Below are 26,887 nucleotides of genomic sequence, written 5' to 3' on the forward strand. Positions count from 1 at the left end.
CTTATTGATTTGTAGGAGCTGTTGAAATATCAAGGAAATCAGCTCTTGGTCTGGATATAATTGGCAAATCAGTTTTCTTGGCTTTCATTTGTCTGTTGACTCTGCTTATGGGGTTTATTTTCCCGTGGGAAAAAAAAATACATTTATGTAACTGAATGTATTTTTTTAAAAGATTATTTATTTGACAGAGAGAGAGAGAGAGAGAGAGACAGACAGACAAAGAGTACAAGCAAGGGAAGCAGAAGAGGGAGAGGGAGAAGCAGATTCCCTGCTGAGCAGGGAGCCCCATGCAGGCTCAATCCCAGCACCCTGAGATCATGACTTGAGCAGAAGGTAGACGCTTAACCACTTCAGCCACTCAGGAGCCCATGTATTTTCTTTCTTTCTTTCTTTTTTTTTTTTATAAGATTTTATTTTCAGGTATTCTCTATATCCAGCTTGGTACTCAAACTCACAACCTAGAGTTCAAGAGTCACTTGCCCTGCGGACTGAGCCAGCCAGGTGCCCCTATGTAACCGAATGTATTAAACACGTTTTTGATGACTTCTGATCTGGTGTCATTCTTAGAAAAGCATGCTTCTCCCAAATATAATAATAAAAACATTCTCCCATGGTTATAGTATTTTTATGATTTCTTTTTCAATATTTAAATAGGTGATTTTTCAGGAACTTGTTTTGGTGGACGAGGTGAGGTGTGGATATTTTATTTTAGCTCAGAAGGCTACCCCATTGTCCCAAGATCTTTATGGAAAATTCATCTTATCTTCATGGACCGAAAGGCTATCCTTGTCACACACTAAATTTCAGTGCGCAGTTGCTCTTCTTTTCTACATTGTTGGTCTATTCCACTCAACAGTTTGTCTATTCATGCACTAATGGTGGCTTTACGTGTTGTGTTTTGATTTCAGACTTTTAGCTTCCTGAACTGCGAGAGAATACATTTTCATTGTTTTAAGCCACCCCCCTGGTTTGTGGCAGCTTGCAATGCTCATAGAGAGACAGAGCTGGGATTTGAAGGCGAGTCTGAGTGTGAGCCTGAGCCCCCTGTTTTGAGGGGGAGTGCAGGGACATTCATCCTATTGCTGAGAGGGTGTGTGAGGGGAAGAGCAGGAGAAATTAGTGCATCCCCAATTTCCTTGGGCCTCATCATTCTACGGTGTTACAGACAAAGGGGTATGCTGGCCATTCTGTGTCCCTTCTATTTCTCCTCTTTGCTCTCCAACGCCCTGCCCAGTGTCCAGCAGGCTGACCTCAATGGCCTTGCCGCCACCCTACTTCTTTGCCCTTTGGCTTCCATCCGAGTTTGGCCAATGCTAGTCACTGGCAGCAAGTTAGAAGTCTGCTCCCTCCACACTGGGTCACAGCTTGTCAGTGGCTCTTCGTCTTTACCTAAGGCCACAGCTCCTGTCTTGTGGCCCTCTACAGCTCCAGCTCTGGTCCAATAGTTGGTGCCAGTAACCACTTCTTCCCCTTTCCCTTTCAGGCCTATGGTGGTAACAGCTTCCCCCACACTAGCCCTAGAACCTTTTACTGGTTTTCCCTCACCCTGCCCATATCCCCATAAAGATCCATTCTGTAAACTTCCTTCAGCCATTCCTTTTGAGGAAAGGGGTCATGTGTTTCATGACCAATATGGGGAGCCATCACTCTCTCCTTGAGTAAATCCCATTTCTTTGGCTCTTGCCTCTGCTTGGTTATTTGGAACAACCTTACGTCCTGACCATTCTTTGTGCCTCTGGGAAGCCACTTCTGTTCCAGTGGGAGAGGGCAAGCTGCTCAGGATTCTGGCAAAGTCAGGGAGAAGCCTGTCTCTGCTCTGGGTTACTCCCACACCAAGGTCCCAAGCAGGCTGCCTGGATCCCAAGGCTCTCCACCCCCACCTCCAGCAACTGGAAAAGGCCTATCTGTCAGGCTCCCAGGGACGCCCCTCCTTTAATCTCTATCTTTTTCTGGAGGCTTCTCATTCCTTTTCAAACAGGCTCCTGGCAGGGTGTGCTTTCCTGTTGCCAGACATGCCCAGACAGATCAAATTCTCCTTAACTTGAGCTGGGAGCCTTCCATGCAAGGTTGGGAAGGTAGACTTGGGCCAGGGCAAGGAAAGCCTCTTAACACAATCGAGCAAGTCTTAACCTATGTTGGAGGCAAGGAATCACTAAAGATTCATGCTGGGGGAGGCTTGGATCAAAAATTGTTAAGAGCTTTGTACATTATCATCTCAGTGCCCATTCCTGCTCTCCCTCTAGCTGAACTCTCCTCTTCACCAGAGGCCCCATCTGGCACTTCATCAGCACAACTTACTTTCTTTCCTCTAGAATACTTACCATCCCCTGAAATCACAGCTGTTTTCTTCTTTCTTCTCCTGGTCCATGAGTGCCAGGAGTTAATTTAGTCAATGCTATACTCCCAGGACCTGGCTTAGAGTAAACAATAAAGATGTACTGAATTTGTTGAATGAGTGAATGGATTTGGCCCAGTGAATGAATTTAGATGAGGAAGGCCAGAGAGGTCAAGGACTCAGCTACCTGCTTAATCGTGCACAACTCATCACTGGTGAAGTCAGGACTGGAGCCAGGCTATTTAATTAAATTGACTATATCCAGGAGGAGAAGCAGAAGGAGGGGATGGGTTAGCAGGAAGGGTGAGGAAAGCCCCATCCAGGAGCCAGGCTGCTGACAGTGGGGAAGAGGGGATCTCTGGGAAGCTCTGGTGACATATGGGCCAGAGGTGAGGTGGGGAAAGAGACAAGATCTAGGGAGGGAAAATTAAAATGTATCAGGTATCTACTGGGTGCCAGAAAATGTGCTAGGTGTGGTCCCTGTACGGTCAGATCTACAGCCTGTGCTGTAGGGATTATTATCCCCATTTTTATGAGCTGAAGAAATTCAATCGCAAGAGTTTACGTAAATTACCCTCTTTGATCCATTTATCAAGTACCTGACTCTTAAACCTGACCTCTTTCCATCCTCCACATGGCCCCTTGGACCTAGGATTAAACCTGCGAGTTTTCCTTGAAGATGACACTGTGCGTGGGGTCCACAGTCAGCTGGAAAAGGTCAACAAGAGTTTTGTATTTATTCAGGGATTAGTGAGGACCAGGGGTAGGTGGCTCTCACCTTGCTTCCGAGGAGAAGAGGCAGGAGCCTCTTCTGATCAACGGAGAGCAGACAGAGGTAGGAAGAGAGCAGAGAGGACCTGACGTTCACCCTGGGGGTCTGCTTCCAGGTGCTCTAGAAGGGCAGGACAGGGACATCAGATGGGGCCTGAGCAGAAGGCTGTGGAGCCAGAGGCGGCACATCACCTCCTCCTTTTCTGGATTCCAGTCTAGGGAGAAGCAGCAGGAGTCGGGGAGGTCTGGGACAGGATGGGCTGTGTCCAGTCCAGACTAAGAGTGGTATGAGCCCCCTCCTCTCCCCAGCTGGGCCCTTTCCTTGCAGTGGGGTGCTCTCCGCCCCTCATCTTCATGCACACAGTCATGCCATGGCCCAGGCCGGCCAGATGTTCCAGGGCCGGCCTAAAATTAAAATCCACTGCCCTTCCCCATAGGTACACTTGTGCCTGTTGGAATACTGGTCTCATTTGGGGTTTGTAAAATAAAGGTCACCGAAGCCCAGGACCCAGACTGTGCCCTTCCACAGAGCTAGGTTGTTCAGGCTGCAGGGCTGCATAAGGTGTTCTTTGTGCCGGTGAAGCCTCTGGCGCGGGGTGTTGGAGGCTGGCCTCCCCCAGCCCAGAGCTGCTCCCTGACCGCTGATGCCAAACGGTTGGCTGTGGGTCAAGGGTTGAGGGAACCCTCAAAGGCGGCGTTCCAGGCCAGACCCTCACTCCAATCCTGGAGCCTCCCCTCCCGGCATTACTGAAATTCGCTAAAAGGGGCTTTCATAAACAACGCGTCTGAAAACTCGGGCGGCTCTCCCGCCCCTCCAGCCCTGGGGGCTTCAGGAGGGTCTGGGCTGTCTGCCAGCCCCGGCTGGCTGTCCCCAGACTTGGGGGTGGGGTGGGGAGGCGGTGCCGTTTCTCTCAGCTTCCTGCTAGGTTTCCAGCCCGGAGTTTCCTCAGGCCCCGGCCTCCCCCGCTCCCCACCCTGCTCTCCCTTAACCCTTTCCTTGGAGGGGGTTGCAGGGGGAGGAGTGGCACCGGTCCGCTACTCCTGGGAGGGCTGGGAGGGGCGCGGTGGGAGGAGCTGGGAGAAAGTCCCAGAAACCAAGCCCCCTCTCCCGCACCGAACGCCCCTCCTTCCTCTTCCTCTTCCTTCCACCCAGGAAAGGGGAACGTGGAAGGAAATTAACTTTGACCCCTGATTCTGGCTCGCGGCCTAAATCTTGGGTGGAAGGCGGAGGTTTCGAGGACCCTCCCGTCCCTTCCCCCCACCTCGTCGCCCCCTCCCTCGGCCTTCCGCGCCCCTTCTAGCCACACGGGGGGCGGAGAGAGGGTTCATCTTGCGGGGGCTGGCGCAGTGGTGAAGGGGAAAGGCTGGGGGCGGAGGGAAGGGCGGCGGGAGCCCCAGCGGTCCCACCCCCAGCTGCAGCCCCTGGCAGGAAGAGATTGTCGCGGGAGCCGCCGCCAAAAGGGACGCAGCTCGGGCGGACCGGCACCCGGGCGGTGGCGGTAGGGTACGCGAGCCGGGAGGACCGCGGCCCCGGCGGGGGGGCGCGCCCCTCGCAAGAGGGGGCGTGGCCTGGGCTCCTCCGGCACCCGGCTGGGGCGCCTCCCGCGCTGGGAGCCCGGTGACACTGTCGGCGCCCTCCTTCCAGCGACGGGCGGGGCAGCCATGCTCCTGTCCGGGGGCGACCCTCCGGCGCAGGAATGGTTCATGGTGCAGACCAAATCAAAGCCCCGGGTGCAGCGGCAGCGGCTGCAAGTGCAGCGCATCTTCAGGGTCAAGCTGAACGCCTTCCAGAGCCGCCCAGACACCCCCTACTTCTGGCTGCAGCTCGAGGGGCCCAAGGAGAACATGAGCAAAGCCAAGGTAAACAGCTCGTTCCTACCCCCACCCGCCCCTTCCAGCCAGACTCCTCTCACGCTCCCCTGCCCAGGGGAGGAGGGGGTCCCCAGAGGTCCCTCGACCTGGATTAGGCACTATGGCGGGCAGGTAGTGGGCCAGTCTCCTGTCTTTCCAGATCTGCAGCCTTGGTTCCTTCCCTCTGGTTCCCTTTTTCTTTTCGGCCTCACCCCTCTCCTGCATGTCACTTCTGTCTCTCAAGTGCGCTGAGAGAGCCTCCATGGTGTGTGTTCCCCCATGAGCCTTACATGGCCAGGACCCCAGCATCCATAGCCTGCTCCCTCATCTGGGGAACAACTTAAGGTCCAGCATTTCTTTCTTTCTTTCTTTCTTTCTTTCTTTTTTTTTAAGATTTTATTTATTTATTTGACAGATCACAAGTAGGCAGAGAGGTAGGCAGAGAGGCAGTCAGAGAGAGGCGGGGGGAAGCAGGCACCCCGCTGAGCAGAGAGCCTGATGCGGGGCTCGATCCCAGGACCGTGTCATCATGACCTGAGCTGAAGGCATAGGCTTTAACCCACTGAGCCACCCAGGCACCCAAGTCTAGCATTTCTATGGCCTCTGCAGTACCTCTTTGTTCTCTACCAAGAAGCTGGAAGGCGCAGGTCCTTCTGTTTCCTTTTAAGTCTCCTTAAATCCTGGGCTGCCCCCTTCGAGCCTCTCAGAGTGCTGGACAGGAGGGGCCCTTAGAGACCCTTCTAGAACAATGCTGGCATTTTACAGATGTGGTATTGGGGATTGGAGAGGGTAAGGGGCTTGCATGACCTCACAGTGTCAGGTGGGGATGGGGGGAGGGTGGCAAGTGCTGGAATCAGAACCCAGGGCTCTGGGTTCCCTGCCCCATACTCTTGATGCCCTAGGCAGCCTCTTGCAGGGGCTGGTGTGTGTGTGTGTGTGTGTGTGTTTGTGTGTGTGTGTGTGTGTGTGCAGATGCTCTGGAAGACAGCAGTCCTTGGGGATGGGTGGGAATCTTGGAGGAGGGCTATGGGCTTTCAGATGAAAGGGGTTGCTGTGTGGGGCTGGGTGCTGGACAGGGTAGGTCACAGTGCACCTCTCTTGCATTCTTTCTGGCTTCTCTCTCAAGCTTCTCCACTTGGGCCTCTCGGGTTCCCTCTGACTCCCAGTCATGGCCAAGGTCTCCCTCTTCCTCTAGATTCCCTTATCTTTTCCTGGTAGGAATGCTGCAGCTTCCCTGGGTCCCAGGTCACCCACTTCCTTTGCACCTCTCACCCTCCCATCCCCCCAACACACACCCCTTCTCCAGCTGGGTCCATGCCAATATCCTAATTGGTCAAGGCCATGGGTGGGGGAGCCCAGAATACACTGGCCAGTGGCAGGCAGGCAGGCTGGAAAGTTCCTCCCTCAGCCCCTCCACTGAGCTGCTTGGTCAGCAGTTTTTCCAGTTCTGACAGAGGTGCAGGGGGATGGGAGGGGTGCCTGCCCAGAGACTGGATGGGCTGGAGCCCCTGAGATTCAGACTTTTCCGTAGCTAGAATGGGGTGGGCTAACAAGAGGAGCCTTTGGGGTTGTTTTGCGTTCTTAATCTTTTTATTATTTTATTTTATTTTTTGTTTTAAAGATTGTATTTATTTATTTGACAGAGAGAGTACAAGCAGGGGGAATGGCAGGGAGAGGGAGAAGCAGGCTCCCGCAGAGCAGGAAGCCCCACTCGGGGCTAGGGGCTCTCGGGGTGCGATCCCAGGACTCAGGGGAAAATGACCTGAGCCAAAAGCAGATGCTTAACCAACTGAGCTACTCAGGCACCCCAATTCTTAATCTTTTTATTAATTTGAAATAGAACAACTCAACCTTTTGATTTGTATTTTCAGAGGTGCCTAGCGCTCCTGCCCCTTGCTTTAAATCCTGGATCAGCTTCTCCAGACCTGTCTGCTCCTGCTCCTACTCTGTCTCAGGGTTCCGTGGGCCACTCCCTCCCTCACACCCCAGGCCCTGCTAATGTAACCAGTGGCTTTCTTGATTCCCCTACCTGTCACCTCCTTCCCCTTTGTCTTCCCTCAGGGAAAGGCCCTGTTTAAGATGGAAATATAACATGAGGGTCTTCTAGGTTAGTCCCTCTCTTATTGCACAAAATGAGCAGAGAGAAGAGACGGTTGGAGGTTTGGAGCAGGAGAGCAGGGAGGTTGGGAGGATAAGGCTTTGTCCCAGGACTCAGGAGATCTGGGCTCAACCTGTTGTCACCAGGCTGTGTCTGGGACTGAGGAATGTGGCAGAGAGAATTTGAGATCTTGAGGGTTTTCTAGCCTCTAACTGGGTGACCAGGGTCGAATAATTGACTCTCGGGGCGCCTGGGTGGCTCAGTGGGTTGGGCCGCTGCCTTCGGCTCAGGTCGTGGTCTCAGAGTCCTGGGATCGAGCCCCACATCGGGCTCTCGAGCCCCGCATCGGGCTCTCTGCTCAGCGGGGAGCCTGCTTCCTCCTCTCTCTGCCTGCCTCTCTGCCTGCTTGTAATCTCTCTGTCAAATAAATAAATGAAATCTTTAAAAAAAAAATAATTGACTCTCTCTGGAGCCTATTTCTTCATCCTTAAAATAATAATATAACACCCATATCATGGAGGGGTTGTGAGTCTGCTGAAATAATGCAGGCTTAAGAATGTTCGCAAATGTCGGGACACCTGGGTGGCTCAGTGGGTTAAGCCTCTACCTTCAGCTCAGGTCATGATTCCAGCATCTTGGGATTGAGTCCCGCATCGGGCTCTCTGCTCAGCGGGGAGCCTGCTTCTCTCTCTCTCTCTCTCTGCCTGCCTCTCTGCCTACTTGTGATCTCTGTCAAAGAAATAAATAAAATCTTAAAAAAAAAGGGGGGGATGCGCCTGGGTGGCTCAGTGGGTTAAAGCCTCTGCTTTCGGCCCCGGTCATGATCCCGGGGTCCTGGGATCTGGCCCCGCATCGGGCTCTCTGCTCGGCTGGGAGCCTGCTTCCCCCCTCTCTCTCTGCCTGCCTCTCTGCCTACTTGTGATCTCTCTCTGTCAAATAAATAAATAAAATCTTAAAAAAAAAAAAAGAATGTTCGCAAACGTGGAGAGCTATGTGATATAGATGTCAGTTATTGTTACTCTTTTTTAAAGACTTATTTATTTTGGGGGGAGGGGCAGAGGAAGAGGAAGAGAATCCTCAAGCAGACTCCCCATCGAGGGCTCCATGGGGTAGGGGAGGTGCCTCCATCCTAGGACCCTGAGCTGGTGGCCTGAGCTGAAACCAAGAGCCGGGCGCCGAACCGACCGACCCAGCCACCCACAGATGTCAGTTATTACTGTACAACTTTGAACGAGTGCTTTTGTCTCTGATTCTCAGTCTCCTTGTTTGTAAAATGAAAAGCTGAAATTAAAGTAAGACGAAATGCTCCCCAGGGTCAAGCAATCTGATCCGTGACAATTTCTCAAGTCTAATGATGTCTTGTGGCTTCCATGTGGAGGTGCTGGGGCTGACTCTAATCCCAGCTATAGGGACACCGAAGCCTGCACTTTGATAACGTGCTGTGATACTCAGGCCAATGGGCAGAGAGGACCTAGTGAGACCAGAGGCTGATGGATGGGAGAGGGGTGAGCATGGGGGTGGCTGGATGGGGAGGGGAGGAGGGGTGAAGGAGACAGGCTCATCTGGAGGAGGGCCTGGGTATGTTTCTGAATTATACTCACTGGCTTTCCAGGAAAATGTCTGTAGAACTCGAGTATCTTTAAATTGTTATCTTGTGGTGGGATTTAAGAAATAATGAAGTCATTTGCCAGAAATCACCTTCCCAGTGGCAAAAAACAAACACTGGGGGAGCCTGGCCTCTCTGAGGTGAGATCTGCAAGTGGAAAGGAGGGTTTTATTTATTTAGATTTTATTTATTTATTTGTTAGAGAAAGAGAGCGAGAGAGCACGCACAAGCAGGGGAAGCGGCAGGCAGGGGGAGAAGCAGGCTTCCCACCAAGCAGGGAGTCCGATGCAGGACTGGGTCTCAGGACCCTGGGATCATGACCTGAGCCAAAGGCAGACACTTCACTGACTGAGGCACCCAGGCATCCCTGAAAGGAGAGTTTTAATAGTGATCCGAGTTTCCCACGGACAAGCCCTGCTCAGCGCTCTGTCCCTGACAATGGCAAGGAAGCATTGAGCACAGAGAGGAGAGGTGACATTTCACTTTCCTCCTTTCTGGAGATGCTTCCTTTCTGGAGATGGTGGAGGGAGGGGAGGAGGAACCAGAGACTGGGTTCAGAGAGCTGTGGGGCAGGGCGTGGTTTGCTGACTTTGGGCTCGGATTGTCAGATGGAAGCTGATAGGTCCCTTGATCCAGAAGCTGATAGGTCCCTTGATCCACTCCGTAAGCAAGTCACATGGAAGTTGGTGGCCAGGGATATGCTGGAGCTGGGTGCTACTAATCCCTACTAACGTTTCAGGAAGTTTGCAAACCAGTGGCACCCCACTGGTAGTTTGAAATCAGCCATAGTGGGAGTATTTATGCCATAGAAATTGTCAAATGCTACAAATCAGGGCTATCATCGCGCCACCCCCCACCCCACCGCCCCCAGGGGCTGATTGTCAATCTCTTACCAACACACCTAATTGTGTTTTGGGCAACTAATCTCTCTCTCTTTTTTTAAACTTAATTTTTCTTCTATAAAGGTAATGCACAATTAAAAAGTCCAGTACTTTTCAGAAAGCGGACAATAGGACACTGTGATTCCCTGCCGTGTCCCTCCCAACTGCCTCTTCTGTGCTCTTCCTCCTAGACAGTACTCCCTTTGGCATTTCCTCATCTCCACATTCCTAAAAAAAATAGTGTATACACACACACACACACACACACACACACACACACACACACATACATATACACACACACATATGTATATATGTATATTATTATATTTTGATTAATTGGTTTAATTTTTTTCATGTATTTTTCTCTTTTTAAAATTTAAGTTCAATTAAATAACAGATAGTGTACTATTAGTTTTTTTAGTCCCTTACATCGCCATCCTTTCTTTTTTCCCAATAGAATTATATATTTCAGTTTTCTGGTCAAACCTGCGTCACTCACATCTGGGCGTGAAGTTTATGTTTTCTTTCTGACTTTTGTGCTTCACTAAGGCTAAGAACCCCTTGTTTTTCAATTTGCTGGTTTTCCTTTGTACCTGTAGCCAATTCTTACAATTTCAGTAGCCTCTCATTACAGTTTTCTAGAAGGTCAATCTATGCGCTCAGGGTGTTGTTCAGTTCCAGCTTTTTTCTTGAAGACATCTTTCTGTCTAGCCAGGACTGCACAGCTGGCATCCGAGACTTCAGTTTGCTGTCCTTGGCATCATTTGCCTTTTTTCTTTGTTAAATGCCTTGTTTCCTGGACTGCGTATCTTTTTCTTTCTTGGGTTGGTGGAGCACATCCATCGGTGGTGTCATCAAGTGAGAAAGATGGTACAGTGTTGAAGGGTATGCTGGTGACTGCTCTCAACAAGCTTGTCTCTTGAGTCTGACCCTCTAGACCAAACTAGCTGTCTCCCTTGCCTACGGATGCTTGTGCTCTTAGAACAGTGGCCGGCACCTAGTAGGTGCTCAGTGATGATTTGTTGAATGGGTGGATCCATTCTGAGATCTGTCTTTGTCTGTCGTTGTCCTGGAGATTCTTTGCTTTCTTCCGATGTCCTTTCTTGGTTTCCTTTGTTGATTAGCTGGAAGATATTCCCCAGTAGCTTCCTGAGAAAGCCTCCTCCCCCAACCCAAAGGTGTTTTTTTGTTTTGTTTTGTTTTTTAATTTATTTAACAGATAGAGATCACAAGTAGGCAGAGAGAGAGGAGGAAGCAGGCTCCCTGCTGAGCAGAGAGTCTGGGATCATGACCTGAGCTGAAGGCAGAGGCTTTAACCCACTGAGCCACCCAGGCACCCCAACTAACCCAAAGGTTTTATAGGAGGTAAAATGGTATGCATATTTGCATATCTACATAGGCGGTCTGAAGACCACTTGATATTGATAGTTTGGTTGCTGTTGAATTATAAATGGAAAATTATTTTCCTTCAGAAATGCAGAGGCCTTACACCATTGACTTCTTGCTTTTGGGACATCTGAAGCTCTTCAGGACCCAGGTCCTTTGTGTGTGAAATGTCTTTCCTCTGGAAGTTTGTAGTTTCCCCGCTGTTTTGAGGTTTCTCAGTAGGAACCCTTTGTTTGGGTCTGTCTCATCCATCTTCAGTTACTACTGTGGTGCTCTGTGGGCCTGTCTGTCTGGACACTCATGTTCTTTAGATCTAGAAAATATTCAGAAACTATTTTGTTGATGATTCTTCCCTCCATGTTTTCTCTATCCTCTCTTTCTGGAACTCCTCTTCAGACATTGAGCTTTCTGGCCTGGTGTACTTATTTTTATTTTTTCTCCTGTTCTCCAATTCTGACTTTTTGCTCTGTTTTCTGGATATTTCCTGAAGTTTATCTTCCAACCTTTTTATTTTTTAATTTTCTTTTTTTTTTTTTTTTAAGATTTTATTTATTTATTTGTCAGAGAGAGAGAGGGAGAGAGAGCGAGCACAGGCAGACAGAATGGCAGGCAGAGGCAGAGGAAGAAGCAGGCTCCCTGACGAGCAAGGAGCCCGATGCGGGACTCGATCCCAGGACGCCGGGATCATGACCTGAGCCGAAGGCAGCTGCTTAACCAACTGAGCCACCCAGGCGTCCCTATTTTTTAATTTTCTAAAAGATCTTATATATTTATTTGGGAGGGTAGGGGCAGAGTGAGAGGGAGAGAATCTCAAGCAGACTCCTCACTGGGTATGGAGCCTGACCTGGGCTCCGTCCCATGACCCCGAGATCATGATCTGAGCTGAAATCAAGAGTTGGGTGCTCCACTGCCATCATATTTTTTAATATCTTAAAGTCATTTATGGGGGTGCCTGAGTGGCTCAGTTGGTGGAGCATGTGACTCTTGATCTCGGGTTGTAGGTTTGAGCCCCATATTGGATATAGAGATTACTTAAAAATAAAATCTTAAAAAAAAAGTCACTTATGTTTCTCTGAATTCTCTTTTCAAAGGGGTGCCTGGGTGGTTCAATCAGTTAAACGGCTGGCTCTTGGTTATGGCTCAGGTTGTGGTTTCAGGGTCCTGGGATCAAGCCCTGCCTCGGGCTCCACACTCACCAGGGTCTGCCCGAGGATTCTCCTTCTGCCAGCCCTCCCAGCTTGCACACACACTCTCTCTCAAAAAAATAAATCTTGGGGCACCTGGGTGGCTCAGTGGGTTAAGCCTCTGCCTTCGGCTCAGGTCATGATCTCAGGGTCTTGGGATTGAGCCCCGCCTCGGGCTCTCTGCTCAGCAGGGAGCCTGCTCCCCCCTCTCTCTCTGCCTGCCTCTCTGCCTACTTGTGATCTCTCTCTCTCTCTCTCTCTCTGTCAAATAAATAAATAAATCTTTAAAAAAAAATAAATCTTGAAAAAAAATAGTATCCTATTCTTGTTTAATGTGCCAGTGTTGTATATTATCTCCCTGAGAGCAATGATAGTAAATGTTTTGAAGTTTTCTTCTCTCTGCCTTGTTTCTCTTCCTTCAAATTTTCCCCTGCCCCCTTCTGTATGTTTTCTTCTCTCTTTTTTTTTTTTCCTTCCATCTTTCCTTTTTTTTGACCCTGAGATCAAGACCTGAGCTGAGATCAAGAGTCGGATGCTTAATGGACTGGGCCACCCAGGCGCCCCTGTGTGTTTATTTCACATTAGAAGCTTTTCCCATGTGTCATGGTAATCCTTGCACGAGGCTGACTCTTGTTGGTTTTGAACTTGTTTGTGCAGAGACCTGAGGGCGCTGTCTATCAGGGAGCCTGTTTGGTGATCTTTAGGTCTCTCTGGCTGGCCAGATTTCCAGAATGTATTTCTCTGTTCTCTGTCCTGGAGGGTCACGGTCTGGCTGCTGGCATACCCTCAACTATGGTGATGAACCTCTAATCCCGTGACCTTGTTTCTCGCCTGCTAGTTTGTCTAGAGAGCAAACCTCCCAGTGTGTGGAGGTACTTGCCCAGCCTTCATGTGAGGGGCTGGTTGATCTCCTGGCTCTAACTACTCCTCAAACAACTTTGCCTCAGTCTGCCTTTTTATTTATTTGTTTTTACTTTTACATTTTATTTATTATTTATTTTATTTTATTTTTAAGTAATCTCTATACCCAACGTGGGGCTCGAACTTACAACTCTGTTGTTTCTTTACCTTTTTTTGCTGAATGGTATAGACAGCCCCGTGGCTAAGGCCCCAGACTTTGGAGTCAGAGTGCCTGAGTATCCCAGCCCACTATCTGTGTAACCTTGGACTTGTGCCCTTCCTTGCTCATCTAAAATGGGGATGGTAGCCATTTCCTTCTAGGGCTGAGAGAGGAATAAATGAGATCATGTGTATCTAAGCCTGATACACAGTAAGTATTCAATGAATATTAGTTCACATTTATTATTTGGAAAATGGTCTTAGTTTTTAATCTATCTTTTAAAAAATATTGAATAGTTAATGGAACAATAACTATTTTAAGCTCTTTGCACAAAGAGAAGAAACCACCCACAGTCTTCTTCTCTAGCATGTTTCTTCATTTTTACATATTGTTTTTCAAGTAATTGGAATGTAGGGTGCTGGGGTGGGGATTGGTTAAGGTCTGTGACAGTTATCCCGCTCCTGGTCAGATTCACCCTGCTGGGCAGTGGGACCGGGACCGGCTGAATTTCTGGGTGGGAGGTGATGGCTTGGGATGTCTATCAGGTTTTGAGCTGGTTTTGGACTGATCTCGAAGGGGTTAGACCTGGGCCTAAGTGCCTAGGTGTATTTTAGGCCCTTTGGGGAAGGGGTTGGAGGTCTGTGGCCCAGCGCAGGTGGAAGAGGTAAGCATGGTTCTGAGCAAGGGGCTGGAGTGGTCTTCAGAACAGCTGCTGGAGATCTAAAATGGAGCCTTTGCTCCCTAATGGAACTGTTAGGGGAAAAGAGGAAGAGGGATGACAGTCAGGGATATGGGGATGTGGAGGGACAGGAGGGATATGAGGGCGAGTGTAATCGACATAGGTTGGCTGATGAAGTGGAAGTGTCCATGCTCCCTTGGAACTCAGGGGGCCATGCTGGTATAGCTTAGTCGCGCATGGGAGAGCTCCAACCTGTCCCCTCCCAGCGGCTGCTGAAGCCTGAGTGTGTGAGGCCTGTAAACATGAGGAAATGGTCTGCCCAAGAGCCAGAGGCCTTCGTTCTGGTTCAGCCATCATGCATATCTGTGGGGCTCCCCTAGGTGCTGGCCCAGTGACTTACCTCCTCCTCCTCTTCCCTCTGGGCAACAGAGTTTCCATGGTTATAGATATGGGTTGTGCTAGAGACCTTCTGTAGGGGGATTAAGCCAGAATCCCACAGGATTACCCTGTGGTTACTGTGTAGTCTGAGGAGGTAGAAAGAGCCCTGGTTTCAGAGTCAGACAGATGTGGATTGTGCTCCTGGCCCATCAGCCTGTAGGTGTGTGTCATCGGGCAAGCGAGGTGTCCCTTCTGAGCATGCAGAATGGGAATAGGTTGAGCCAGACTCTAGGCTAAGCACTTCCTTTGTATTAAGGCATCGAAGCTTCATATTAGCCTAATGAGGGGGGACTGTTATCCCCATTTAACAGATGAGAAATCGCAGGCACAGGGAGGGTAGATCACTTGCCCCAGGACACATAGGTTCCTGGCACAGGGAGGATACTCAGGAGTGTACAATTCCCCTTCTAGCTGGCTCCTGTTTCTAGAATTGCAGGGTAGGACTGGGGTATCTCACTTAACCTGCCATCTTACAGGAGAGAGGTCTCAGGAAACAGGTAAAGTTCCATAGTTAATCTGCCTCACCTGGTGCAGCCGAGTTGGAACTAGAGCAAGGGCCCCGATTCCAAGCCTAGGTGCTTTCCCCTTCCCCTGGGTGCCTCTCTCATCTCTTCGGAGAGTTCCCTGGGAAGAAATGAGTGTGTGAGGGGGCAGGACCAGGAGAGAGGGGCTGGCCATGGGGGCAGCATTGGATTATGGTAGGACAAGTCCCTGGGGAGGGGCAGGCCTTGGGATGGGGAGTGCAAGCCAGTGAGTGCAAGCCCATAAAAGGATGACTTCCTTTGTGCTTCCTCTCCCCACTGTGGCTTCAGGAGTATCTGAAGGGCCTGTGCAGCCCGGAGCTGTGGAAGGAGGTTCGCTACCCTCAGGCCCTGCACTGCGCCTTCCTTGGGGCCCAGGGCCTCTTTCTCGACTGTCTCTGCTGGAGCACTCTGGCCTACCTGGTGCCTGGCCCCCCTGGCTCCCTGATGGTGGGGGGGCTGACTGAGTCTTTCATCATGACCCAGAACTGGCTGGAGGAGCTGGTGGGGCGGCTGCGCTGGGGCCCTGCCGCTCTGCTCACCCCCCGGGGGATCTGGGAAGCCGAGGTGACCAGGGCCTTCGGGGCCCTGGTCTGGATCCGCGGTGACCAGTACGCAGGGGATCTGCTGCAGCTGCCCCCAGCGGTCCAAGAGCTGCTGCTGAGCCTGGTGCGGGACGCTGCGGGCAAGGAGGACATCATCGAGTGGCTCGGCCGCATCGGCACTTCCGAGTCACGCTCTGACCCCGAGGTCCTGATCTGCCCTCCCCACCAGCAGAAGGAAGGCCCGGCCATGGTGTCTGTGGGAGACGGTCCTGGGCCCTTCCTGGAGGTGGGGACCCTCCAGAACAGGAGTCTAGAACATTCCAAGAGGTTAACCAGCCTGGGAGCCACCAGGGCCCTGGTCTTGGGTGCCCCGGGCCAGAACACACAACAGGAAACAGCGAACCAGCTGGTACGGTAAGTTCTGCTGAAGAAGCTCTCTGCTTCTCTGATCCTCTCCCTGCTCTCCCACCCCCAAGGAAGTTGTGGGGGACTTTCGTGGTCTATCCACCCTTCCAATAAACCTGGGCTTTTTCCAGGGTCGATTCCAACAGCCACGGTGGTGCAGACAGTGGTCGAGAGGAAGGGCCAGCGCGAGCCACCAGCAGCCAGGACTCTGCGCCCCATGCACAGGCACTGTCCCAGCAGAAGCCAGGCCAGAGAGCGGAAGACAAACTCCCCTTCCAGCCCCCGGTGTCAGCCCTGGGCGTGTGCCCGCCCTGGAAGGCCTGGACCCCTGGGCCAGCCTTTGGGCCCTTGTGGCCAGGGGCTATCGCCGCCACCTTCTGGAGGATCAATGAGCTGCACTCCCTCCACCTGGCCTGGCTCCTGTCCCAGGCATGCTTCAGTTTCCCCTTCTGGCAGAGGCCCCTAGGCCCCATTCAGTTCAAGCTACCAGGGCAGAATCCTTTGCCCTTGAATCTTGAGTGGAAGCAGAAGGAGCTGGTTCCTTTGCCCAGCATGGAAAGCCCCGAGTGCAGACCAGACGCCGGACCAGGAGGAGAGGTAGCCCTACAGAACTGCCCGAGGCCGGAGACCCCCCCGAAAGTCATGAGTTTATTGGTGGTCTCAGGGGGCTCAGGTGTAAAAGACAAGACTAGCACCGGACTTCCCCAGATAGGGCCACCCTTGACCTCTGTACCGCCGCTGCAAACTGGAAGTGAGCCGGGGGATCAAGGAAGTGGGCAGTGGGACAGTAAGGGGCCAGAAGAGGGGCCCTTTCCGGCGCTGCTGCCAGGGCAAGGAGTGTCTACAGCTCAGGGGGGGCCTGTGGCTCAAGGGGGGCCGACCGTGCCATCAGTACCTGATGCTCAAACAGTGCCTGAAACTCTTGAAGTGCCCATGGCTGCAGCAGTGGCCACAGCTCAAACCCCACCTGCGGATCAAGGGCTGCCTGCAGTCCCCAAAGTGCCTACAGCCCAGACGACGCTGGCAGTCCCTGCGGAACCTGCAGCTCTCGAAGTGCCTTTGGCCCCCACGAAGCCAGCAGCTCCAGGGGTGCCCTCGGCTCAGAAGACAGCCATGGCTCCGCCGGCATCAGCAGCTCCAGGGGCACCTGCAAATCCAAAAGCTCCCGCAGCTCAGAAAACGCCTTCGGCGAAATCGTCACCTGCAGGGCCCAAAAATCCCAAAGCCCAAACTGGGCCTCTAGCCAAAACAGGGTCTGCTGGCCCCAAAGCCTCCAGAGCTCCCAAAACTCCTGCGGCTCAGAAGACACTCGCAGATCCGGGGCCGGTCTCGGGTGCAGCCAAACTCCCGAGCGAGGGCCAGTCTTCGTCAAGGGGTGACACCTCCTTTCCAAAGGGCCAGGGGGAGGCCGAAAGGCAGGGCCCCCAGTCCGGCAGCACGTCGGCTCCTGGTCGTAAGCACCAAGCTCAGACGGAGGGGCTCCTGGGGGCGCGGGAGGGGCCCCCGAGGCAGCCGCCTCGCCACCCGCAGGCAAACAGCACGGTGACCAGCTTCCAGAGGTACCACGAGGCCCTGAACACACCTTTTGAGCTGAACCTGTCGGGGGAACCCGGGAACCAGGGCCTGCGGCGAGTGGTCATCGATGGGAGCAGTGTGGCCATGGTGTGAGTACCCATGGGCGTGGGGTGGCCCAGGGGGACAGAGTGTGGCATCCCCTCTTGACCTCTGCGGGTGGGGCCACAGGGTTCAAATGGGGAAACGGCAGTGTGCACGGAAAGGTTAAGACAGCCCCGCGAAGGGAGATTTCTCTTCTTCCTCTGATGGAAGCAGAGCCAGGCCCAAAGAGGTGACGATTCTTGCCCCAGATTCCAGAGCCTAGTAGGGGGCCTGGCTGGCCTTGGCTTCCCATCTGTCCCCTGCCAAGGCCTGTGCTCCCACTGCGGCCTGCCCCACGTGGTACGGTGTTTGTCAACCCCAGGCCAGCGGTCAGTGTTGAGCCGGAGCCTGGTGGGCCAGCCCAGGTGTCCTTTATGTGGCCTTTTCTGCCTCCGCTAACCAACCCTTAGAGACCGTCCTGCCTGCCCAGCGCTTACTGCTGTACACATGTTCGCCCAGGTGTGTCGGAGGCCTGTGGTCTTTCCCCACAGAGGATGGGAGTTACTGTGCTGAACGTGCTCCCAGCAGACACTTAGTGGCAATGGCTGCTCATTTGCTTCTAGCACTGAATAGAGTTCTTTGGGTGTAGAGGTTGCCTTCTTTTTCCTCTTGCCCTGGAGGGCCCTACTCATGCGCATGCACGTGCACGCATACACACATACAGGTGCACAACATACCCCCCACCCAAGCATGCGAACACACACAGAGTGGGTCTTTCCAGAATGTTCGATGATGGAGGAAAGGGACAAGGGCATTGCTGGCGCGGATGCGGGTGCGTGGCATTGCCTGGCTCTGAGGGAGGGCGGAGGGGCAGGGCCATGTTCCTCAGGAGGAACTTGTTCACCTCCTGCCTGCCCCCCCCGCCCCTCCAGGCATGGCCTCCAGCATTTCTTCTCCTGCCGTGGCATTGCCATGGCGGTGCAGTATTTCTGGAACCGGGGCCACCGAGAGGTCACTGTGTTCGTACCCACCTGGCAGTTGAAGAAGAACCGGAGGGTGAGAGGTGAGCTGCCTGCTGCCTCTCCATCCCGACCATGGCCTCTGCCTGGTGGCCTGTCCTCTGAGCATCTCTGTCTTCTGCCTTTCGCCTCCAGAGAGCCACTTCCTGACGAAGCTGCACTCCCTCAAGATGCTTTCAATCACCCCCTCCCAGCTTGAGAACGGCAAGAAGATCACCACTTATGACTACAGGTGTGCTAGTCCCAGGCCTGCCTTCTGTAGGGCTCCGGGGGCGGGCTGGGGGCGTGGCGGGGGGGGAGCTGGGCAGTTGTGTCAGGCGGGGTCCTGCCTCCCCTGCTCTGGGGAGATGGAGGCCTGCATTTCCGAGGGGCACTAGGGGCACGTTGGAGAGGATGGCCTGGGGCGTGGGGCCCTCTGGAGGCTGAGGGAGGGACACCATGAGGAGAGGGCTCCAAGATTGGCCCTCCCCAAGGCCAAGGGTGAGTCCGATTTTGGGACTCTGCAGCTGCATTCCCTTAGTCAACAGGCTTTCTTCTTCTGTGACCTACCAGTTGAGACCCACCACTTTGGGTAGGATTAGCCCAGGGGATTTCTGGTGTTTCCAGTGAGCTGCTTCCCCAAGTGACTGATTCAGGGCTCCAGTTTGGGTTAAAGTTAATGTCTCAAGGAACTGCCTTAGTCTTTTCCTCCCTCCAGCCCTGGCACCTGGAGGAGGCATGTGTGTGACTGTATGTGCTTGGAGCCCTGGCTGGGCTCTGAAAATGGAGTTTGACTGGCCCTGTCTCCTCGATAAAGCCCTAGGGCCTCCCTACTTGTCAGTCCTAAACACCTAGTCCCCAGCGTGGCTGAAGGACCAGTATGCACTGGGTGGGGGTGCGGGGTGGTGTGGGGGAGGGTTGTGATGCTGCCTCTGTGGGGGTAGGGACTGTCCTGCCCTGGTCACTGGTCCTAGGCTGGAGCCGATGCCGGATACACGCAGGTCTTGGCTGCCCTTAGGCACCTCCTGTGCTGGGCACTGAGAAGTTCGGCTTCTGCCCACTTTTCCCAAGACCTGGCCTCTACCCAGCCTGGGAAGGGCTGGGCATGATAGCCCAGGCATCCCTCCTTTAAGGGCTAGGCCCTTTGGTAAGGTCTTGAAGTGCCTCCAGTTTCCAGGCTGGCTTTGAGGGAAGGTGGCTTTTCTGCAGAGGCCCCTCTGCTGGGCACTTGTGGAATAGCATGCTTGCGGCCACCAGAATGGCCGCTTCCGGGGAATGCCGAGAAGTAGGTGGCCTTTGCTTTCTTTCCTGGTCACAGCCCTCTTTCAAGGAGAGGTGATCCTTGGAAAAGTGGATTTGTTTATTCAGGTATGTGTTTTTATATATGGTTATATGTATATACATACATACATACAGGTGTGTATATGTAGCGTGTATACGTACCTAGAGACGTATGTATGTCTGTCTTGGCACGTATGGGAATGTTGTGCACTGGTGAAGAGGAATAAAGGAATATTTGTGTGCATGCTGTGTGGGAGGCACTGAGGCAGGCACTTCAGTGTCCTGTCTCACTTAGTTTAATCCTCACAGCCATACAGGGTAGGTATTTTTCGTCCATTTTGTCTATGTGGAAACGGTAGCGGTAAAAAACGCATGTGTGAATGCGGGCGAGTGTGCGGGTTCCCGTGTGTGTGTCTGTGCATGTGTCTGTGAATGTGTGTCTCTTCAGTAGGGGTCTGTGCTTGTATGTACAGACCCCTGTATGGTTGGGGGTGTGTATCTAACCTCCCCCTCTCAGGGGCTAGTGGTGACCCCGGATGGCCACATAGACAAGGGCATGGGCTCCCGAGCCCTGGCTCCCCGACCACCAGGGCAGCCTCTTTGGTCAGCACACCTCCACGTGCACTGTGAGTTCATTTTCCCCGAAGGCCTGGCAAGGAAGGTTTTCCGGGTGGTGAGCAGCAGCCCCTCTCCCTGCAGGTTCATGGTGAAGCTGGCAGAGGAGACAGACGGCATCATCGTTACCAATGAGCAGCTCCACATCCTGATGAATAATTCCAAGAAACTGATGGTCAAAGATCGGTGAGGTCATCCCCCGGGGTGGAGCCATTCCTTGCCTGGGGATGTCAGGCAGCCCGTGGCAGTGGGTGCTGGGCCCGGGAGAGGGGCCTTGGTGCTGTGCCCACCAGCACCTGCCTGTGAGAGGAGATGGGGGTCTCAACCCCTGTACGGACACCCGGGAGGGCAATGGGGCCATGGGTGGGTCAAGGCCTCCCCTATGACCGCGTCTCCTCTCTCCCGGGTCCAGCCTGCTACCCTTTACCTTTGCGGGGAATCTCTTCATGGTGCCAGATGACCCCCTGGGCCGTGATGGTCCTACCCTGGATGAGTTTCTGAAGAAGCCAAACAGGTAATGGGCTGGGCCTCTGCTGCTTCCCAGCCCCTACCTCCCCCACCCCGGGACCGACCAGAAACGCCTCAGTGTTAGCCAACGTTTGTCTAGTGCTTAACGATGAGCAGAGTAGTTATATTTTTCAGGTCTTCACACTTCTCCCGCATTGATGCCTCCATAAACCAACCGTAGAGTGGTTTTCAGTTTTCCAGTTTTGCCCACGTGCTTTCCTACTGCACGCACCCTGCCACAGCTGGCATTTGTACTCAACGTCTTATTGTTTTTTTTCCCAGATCCATGCCACGTGAATTCACGTGATTCATTTTTTTTTTAAAGATTTTATTTATTTATTTGACAGAGAGAGATCACAAGTAGACAGAGAGGTAGGCAGAGAGAGAGGGAAGCAGGCTCCCCGCTGAGCAGAGAGCCCGATTCGGGACTCGATCCCAGGACCCTGAGATCATGACCTGAGCCAAAGGCAGCAGCTTAACCCACTGAGCCACCCAGGCGCCCCTCACGTGATTCATTTTAATGGCTGTGTGGCATTCCATTCCACAAGTACCCAGCAGATGTAGCGAATCTTTCCTTGAGGCTCATTTGACATTTTCCATGTTATGCTATCACACTGGTGCTGCCGTGGACAGCCTCATTCTTGTTTCCTGGTGAACGAGGCCAGCTGAGCTAGAGTCCATTCTGATGGATTTTCCCCCCTATGTATTGTTTTTGATTCCTTTTTTTTTTTTTTTTTAAAGATTTTATTTATTTATTTATTTGAGAGAGAGACAGTGAGAGAGAGCATGAGCAAGGAGAAGGTCAGAGAGAGAAGCGGACTCCCCATGGAGCCGGGAGCCCGATGCGGGACTCGATCCAGGGACTCCAGGATCATGACCTGAGCCGAAGGCAGTCGTCCAACCAACTGAGCCACCCAGGGGTCCCTTGTTTTTGATTCTTACAGCTGGGGTTAGACATACATGACCGTCATCCTGGGCCAGGTTTGCAGTAACTCAGATGCCCTGGTATCCACTCCCTCTGAGCTACCTTACTGCCCACCTCCCAGTTGCTGGGGCCCCACAGGGAACTCTGGTCAGGACCTTATGGACACTGATTGTTCCCAGGGCGAGCGAGCTCAGTTTCATCTCCTTGCGTTTGTCTGCTGTCCCCTCCCGATCCCTCATTGGGCCCTGTTCCCTCTCTTGATCTTCCCCTGGCTTGCTCGTCCTTGGGGCCAGTTGGAAGTGCCAGTTGCCTCACTCTTACCAAGTCATCGGCTTAGATCTGGTTGAAAATGTTGCTTGGTTAATGAGGATTTGGTTGGTTGAGGCTTCAGGGGGCAACTGCATCTCTGACATGGAGGCCCAGCCCACACTGGAGGTGGAGGGGGTGGCGGTGGGCGGGCTCCTGACAGAGGCTCTGCCGTGTCCCTGGCTGGCACTTGGCCCGGCCTCAGGGACACTTGGCCATGAGGCAAGGCCCTGCAGATGTGGTTTTCCTCTGCGGGGCCCCTCCGTCCTCCACGAGGCCCTTTAGTGTCTCCGCTCTGCTCTTCTGGTGTAGGCTGGACACTGATGTGGGCAACTTCCTGAAGGTGTGGAAGACCCTTCCTCCCAGCTCGGCCAGCACCTCTGAGCCTAGCGATGGTGTCGACCTTGCGCCTCCCGAGAGTCTGCCGAATATAGAGGATGTCCAGGAGGAGAAGGAGGAGGGGCAGGACGAGGAGCAGAGGGAGGGGCAGGGGGCGCAGGAGCTGCCTGAAGAAGACGCCCCAGACTCCTCCCTGGCTTCAGTGTTCAGGGCTGAGTGCTCTTCCCTTTCTGAGGAAATCCTCCGGTGCCTCAGTCTCCACGACCCCCCAGACGGGGCGCTAGACGTTGATCTTCTGCCTGCGCCAGCTTCTCCTTACCTGGGCATCCCCTGGGACGGGAAGGCACCCTGCCAGCAGGTCCTGGCCCAGCTGGCTCAGTTGACCATCCCTAGCAACTTCACTGCCCTGTCCTTCTTCGTGGGGTTCATGGACTCCCACCGTGATGTCATCCCCGACTATGAAGCTCTCGTGGGCCCCCTGCACAGCCTCCTCAAGCAGAAGCCGGACTGGCAGTGGGACTGGGAGCACGAGAAGGCCTTCCTGGCTCTGAAGCGAGCCCTGGTGTCTGCCCTCTGTCTGACGGCCCCCAATGCCCAGCTGCCCTTCCGTCTGGAGGTGACAGTGAGCCAGGTGGCCCTGACGGCCGTCGTCTATCAGGAGCACTCAGGGAGGAAGCACCCCATAGCCTATACCTCAAAACCTCTCCTCCCTGACGAGGAGAGTGAGGGCCCCCAGTCAGGGGGAGACAGCCCCTATGCTGTGGCCTGGGCCCTCAAACATTTTTCCCGCTGCATTGGAGACACCCCAGTGGTCCTGGACCTTTCCTACGCCTCCCGGACCACCGTGGGCCCCGAGGCACGGGAGGGCCGCAGGGTTTCCAAAGCATGGTTGATCCGATGGTCCCTCCTGGTACAGGACAAAGGCAAGAGGGCCCTGGAATTGACCCTTCTCCAAGGCCTGCTGGGAGAAAACCGGCTGCTGACGCCCGCATCCTCGATGCCTCGCTTTTTCCAGGTCCTGCCTCCTTTTTCCGACCTGTCCACTTTCGTCTGCATCCACATGTCGGGCTATTGCTTTTACCGTGAGGACGAGTGGTGTGCCGGCTTTGGTCTCTATGTCCTGTCTCCCACCAGCGCCCCAGTCTCCCTTTCCTTCTCTTGCTCCCCTTACACACCAACCTATGCCCACCTGGCAGCCGTGGCCTGTGGCCTGGAGCGCTTCGGCCAGTCCCGCCTCCCCGTGGTTTTCCTCACGCACTGCAACTGGATTTTCAGCCTCCTCTGGGAGCTCCTGCCCCTGTGGAGGGCTCGAGGCTTCCTCTCCTCAGACGGGGCCCCGCTACCTCACCCAAGCCTGCTCTCATACATCATCTCGCTCACCTCTGGCCTCTCCTCCCTCCCATTTATCTACCGAACCTCCTACAGGGGCTCCCTGTTTGCCGTGACGGTGGACACCCTGGCCAAACAGGGTGCACAGGGGGGTGGGCAGTGGTGGGACCCGCCCAAGGACATGCCGGTCCCCGTCGTGTCCCCCCACACCATGGGCAAGAGGCCTGACTTGCTGGCATTGCAGCAGAGTGACAGCACCTTGGCTGAGGTCATTGCCAAACTGCGGGTCGGGCAGAAACTGCCCGGCTCCTCCCCCTTCAGTTCTGTCTTTAACTCCCTCAGCCTCGACCAGGAGAGCGGCCTGCTCATGTTCAAGGGGGATAAGAGACCCAGGGTCTGGGTGGTCCCGAGGCAACTCCGGAGGGACCTGATTTTCTCTGTGCATGACCTGCCCCTGGGTGGCCACCAGCGGCCCGAGGAGACCTACAAGAAGTTGCGGTTGCTGGGGTGGTGGCCCGGGATGCAGGAGCATGTGAGGGACTACTGCCGGAGCTGCCTGTTCTGTATCCCACGGAACCTCACCGGCAGTGACTTGAAGGTCATTGAGTCCCCGTGGCCTCTCAGGTCCACTGCCCCCTGGTCCACCTTGCAGATCGAGGTGGTGGGCCCCATCACCATCAGTGAGGAGGGCCACAAGCATGTGCTGATCGTGGCCGACCCCAACACCAGGTGGGTGGAGGCCTTCCCACTGAAGCCCTACACGCACACGGCGGTGGCCCAGGTGCTGCTGCAGCATGTGTTTGCCAGGTGGGGCGTCCCCGTGAAGCTGGAGGCCGCCCAGGGCCCCCAGTTCGCTCGGCACGTCCTGGTGAGCTGTGGGCTGGCGCTGGGAGCCCAGGCAGCCTCCCTGAGCCGGGACCTCCAGTTCCCCTGCCTGACCAGCTCCGACGCCTACTGGGAATTCAAGAGGGCCCTCAAGGAGTTCATCTTCCTGCATGGCAAGAAGTGGGCAGCCTCCCTGCCCTTGCTGCACCTGGCCTTCAGGGCCTCCTCCACCCAGGCCACGCCTGTCCAGATCCTGACAGGAGACGAAGTGAGGCTCGGCAAGCCCCTGTGGTGGGAGATGAGCAGTGCCAATATCGAAGGCCTCAAGATGGATGTCTTCCTGCTGCAGCTCATTGGGGAGCTGCTGGAGCTGCACTGGCGGGTGGCTGACAAGGCTAGTGAAAAGGCAGAGAACAGGCGTTTCAAGCGGGAGAGTCAGGAGAAGGAGTGGAATGTGGGTGACCAAGTCCTTTTGCTGTCCCTCCCCAGGAACGGCAGCAGTGCCAAATGGGTGGGCCCCTTCTATATTGGGGATCGCCTGAGCCTGTCCCTCTACAGGGTCTGGGGCTTCCCAACTCCGGAGAAGCTTGGCTGCATCTATCCTAGCAGTCTGATGAAGGCCTTTGCCAAGAGCGGCACACCCCTGTCCTTCAAGGTCTTGGAGCAATGACCGGGGTGGTGGGAGAGCCCCCCATTCCAAGGTCCTGGGCTTTTGCTGCTAGGCCTCCCCCAGCCCCGGGGAGTGGTCTCACAGCCCCCTGGGGGCCTCGGTTGTGCCTTTTGTGGAGAAGTTAATTCACAAAGCTTTGCTGAATTGCCTTGAACTGGGGACAGGTGTCCCTATGGAAACATCCCCAGTTTGGGGTATTGGGAGAATGTGTCAAAGGCTGTGAGATATGGGCCTCTGGCGATTTCACCCTGGGGGAAGGGTAGGCCAGGCTCAATGTCTTTCCCCATCATCCTGTCACACGCGGGCATGTATATATACATGCCCCCCAGAGTTTTACTTCTGGTATGATTCTGGGCCTCAGAATCGGAACTACATTCCCTCCTGTAATGTGGACTTCCCCTGAACTGTTCATTTGGGGACCCTTTGCCCTTTGAGTTATCACAGCTGACACAAATCCATGAGGTTGTCACAGCCCATTCCCAGTCTCATGGCCACCTTCCTCAGGCCAGGCTAGGTCTGCCCAGCTGTCAAGGAGGGGCTGGCCGTCCTGAGCCCGGGGCTCGGAGCTGGGGTAGGAGTATGGCTGGCCACATAGAGCATCCCACTTGTCACAGGGGAATGTTAAGGGGAGACAGTCAGCCTACCTCAGTTGGCTCCAGCCAATGGAGACAAGTCCCCATTTCCTGCTTCAATGGTGTCAACATACAGAAATCAAGGATCTTGATGCCAAGTGTGGCATCTCTATCTGACAAGCTACTTCAGCTAGACCTAGGGGCCCAGGCCTCTGTTTCAAGGGGGGCAGGGCATCTGAAATGAGCAGTCTGGCACATGGTGACGTGCTGGCATGGCTCTCCCTCCCAACCGCACCCCAAAGCCCACAGCCCTCTCCTCCCATGTCTACTGTGCTGTGTGTCCCCCAGACCCTGCACCGTGTGTGGCTGCTTTGGTTGGATCACCTGTCCCCGGCACCTGCCTTATGTGTACAGCAAACCTCAGCTCCCTCCGAGCCACTCTGCAGAGATATCTTGTAGGGAGAGTGAATTTCTCCTAGGTGTGTATGCTTAACACTGACCCCTCCGAGTGGCTGCCAGTTCCACCAACAGAGTAGTTCCAGGTGAAGGCCAGCACCGTGTCACTCTGGCGGGGGCCTCTGAGTCGTTCTATTTCTCCAAAGTGGAGCCAGTCTCCCGGCCCAGCCCAGATTGCCAAAGCACTTGACACTGCTAGAGCTAGGCATTGCCTACTGTCGTGTCCAATCTGCTGGTTTTACCAAGAGGCCCAAAGGGGGAAGCCGTGTGCCCAACACAGCTAGTTGGTGGCTGAGTTGCTTCCCAACTCTCAGTTCGCTTTAAACAGAGTGGTGGCGACAGGTTCAAGGGAGGGAATCCCTCAGAATCCTCTCCAAGTCCCCATCTCCCAGCTCTTATAGACAAACTGCTTCGATGTTACTCTTAAACCATTTCCAGCTGTCCATTCTGTCCAGGAGAGAATGGGTGACAGCTGAGAAATGAAAGGTGAGCTGTGGGATTGCTAGCAGATACCTTTTTTCCTCTTTTCCCTGTTTCCGCTTCTCTGCCTCCTCCCTCCGATGGTATGCCAACCTCCTCCTGCTCCTCCATGCTGGACCCACATCCCGTCTCCCTCCCCCCACCCTCGCTGTTAACCACATTTATGATCTTATACCCTTTTATATGATTTTTCATTCGATTTGTCAATAAATGGATCCAAATGGA

The 26,887-nt window shown here is 53.9% G+C and overlaps 1 protein-coding gene across 4 annotated transcripts; it reads left to right on the forward strand.

Annotated features, from left to right (window-relative positions):
• Window positions 1–4,120: 4,120 nt before the first annotated feature.
• On the forward strand, window positions 4,121–26,887 carry NYNRIN (NYN domain and retroviral integrase containing). Of its 4 annotated transcripts, XM_047738150.1 has the most exons (9): window positions 4,121–4,610; window positions 4,752–4,966; window positions 15,105–15,772; window positions 15,895–17,427; window positions 18,292–18,422; window positions 18,514–18,610; window positions 20,338–20,439; window positions 20,666–20,767; window positions 22,304–26,887. In XM_047738150.1, the coding sequence occupies exons 2-9, from the start codon at window positions 4,769–4,771 to the stop codon at window positions 25,152–25,154; spliced, it is 5,682 nt and encodes a 1,893-aa protein (XP_047594106.1). In that variant the 5' UTR covers window positions 4,121–4,610; window positions 4,752–4,768; the 3' UTR covers window positions 25,155–26,887. The 4 variants fall into 4 exon arrangements, with proteins under 4 accessions (XP_047594106.1, XP_047594105.1, XP_047594107.1 ...); XM_047738149.1 differs by having other exon boundaries at window positions 4,121–4,966; XM_047738151.1 differs by having other exon boundaries at window positions 4,121–4,966; window positions 15,588–15,772.

This window comes from Lutra lutra, chromosome 7 (genome assembly GCF_902655055.1).
Source record: "Lutra lutra chromosome 7, mLutLut1.2, whole genome shotgun sequence".
Classification (NCBI taxonomy): domain Eukaryota; kingdom Metazoa; phylum Chordata; class Mammalia; order Carnivora; family Mustelidae; genus Lutra; species Lutra lutra.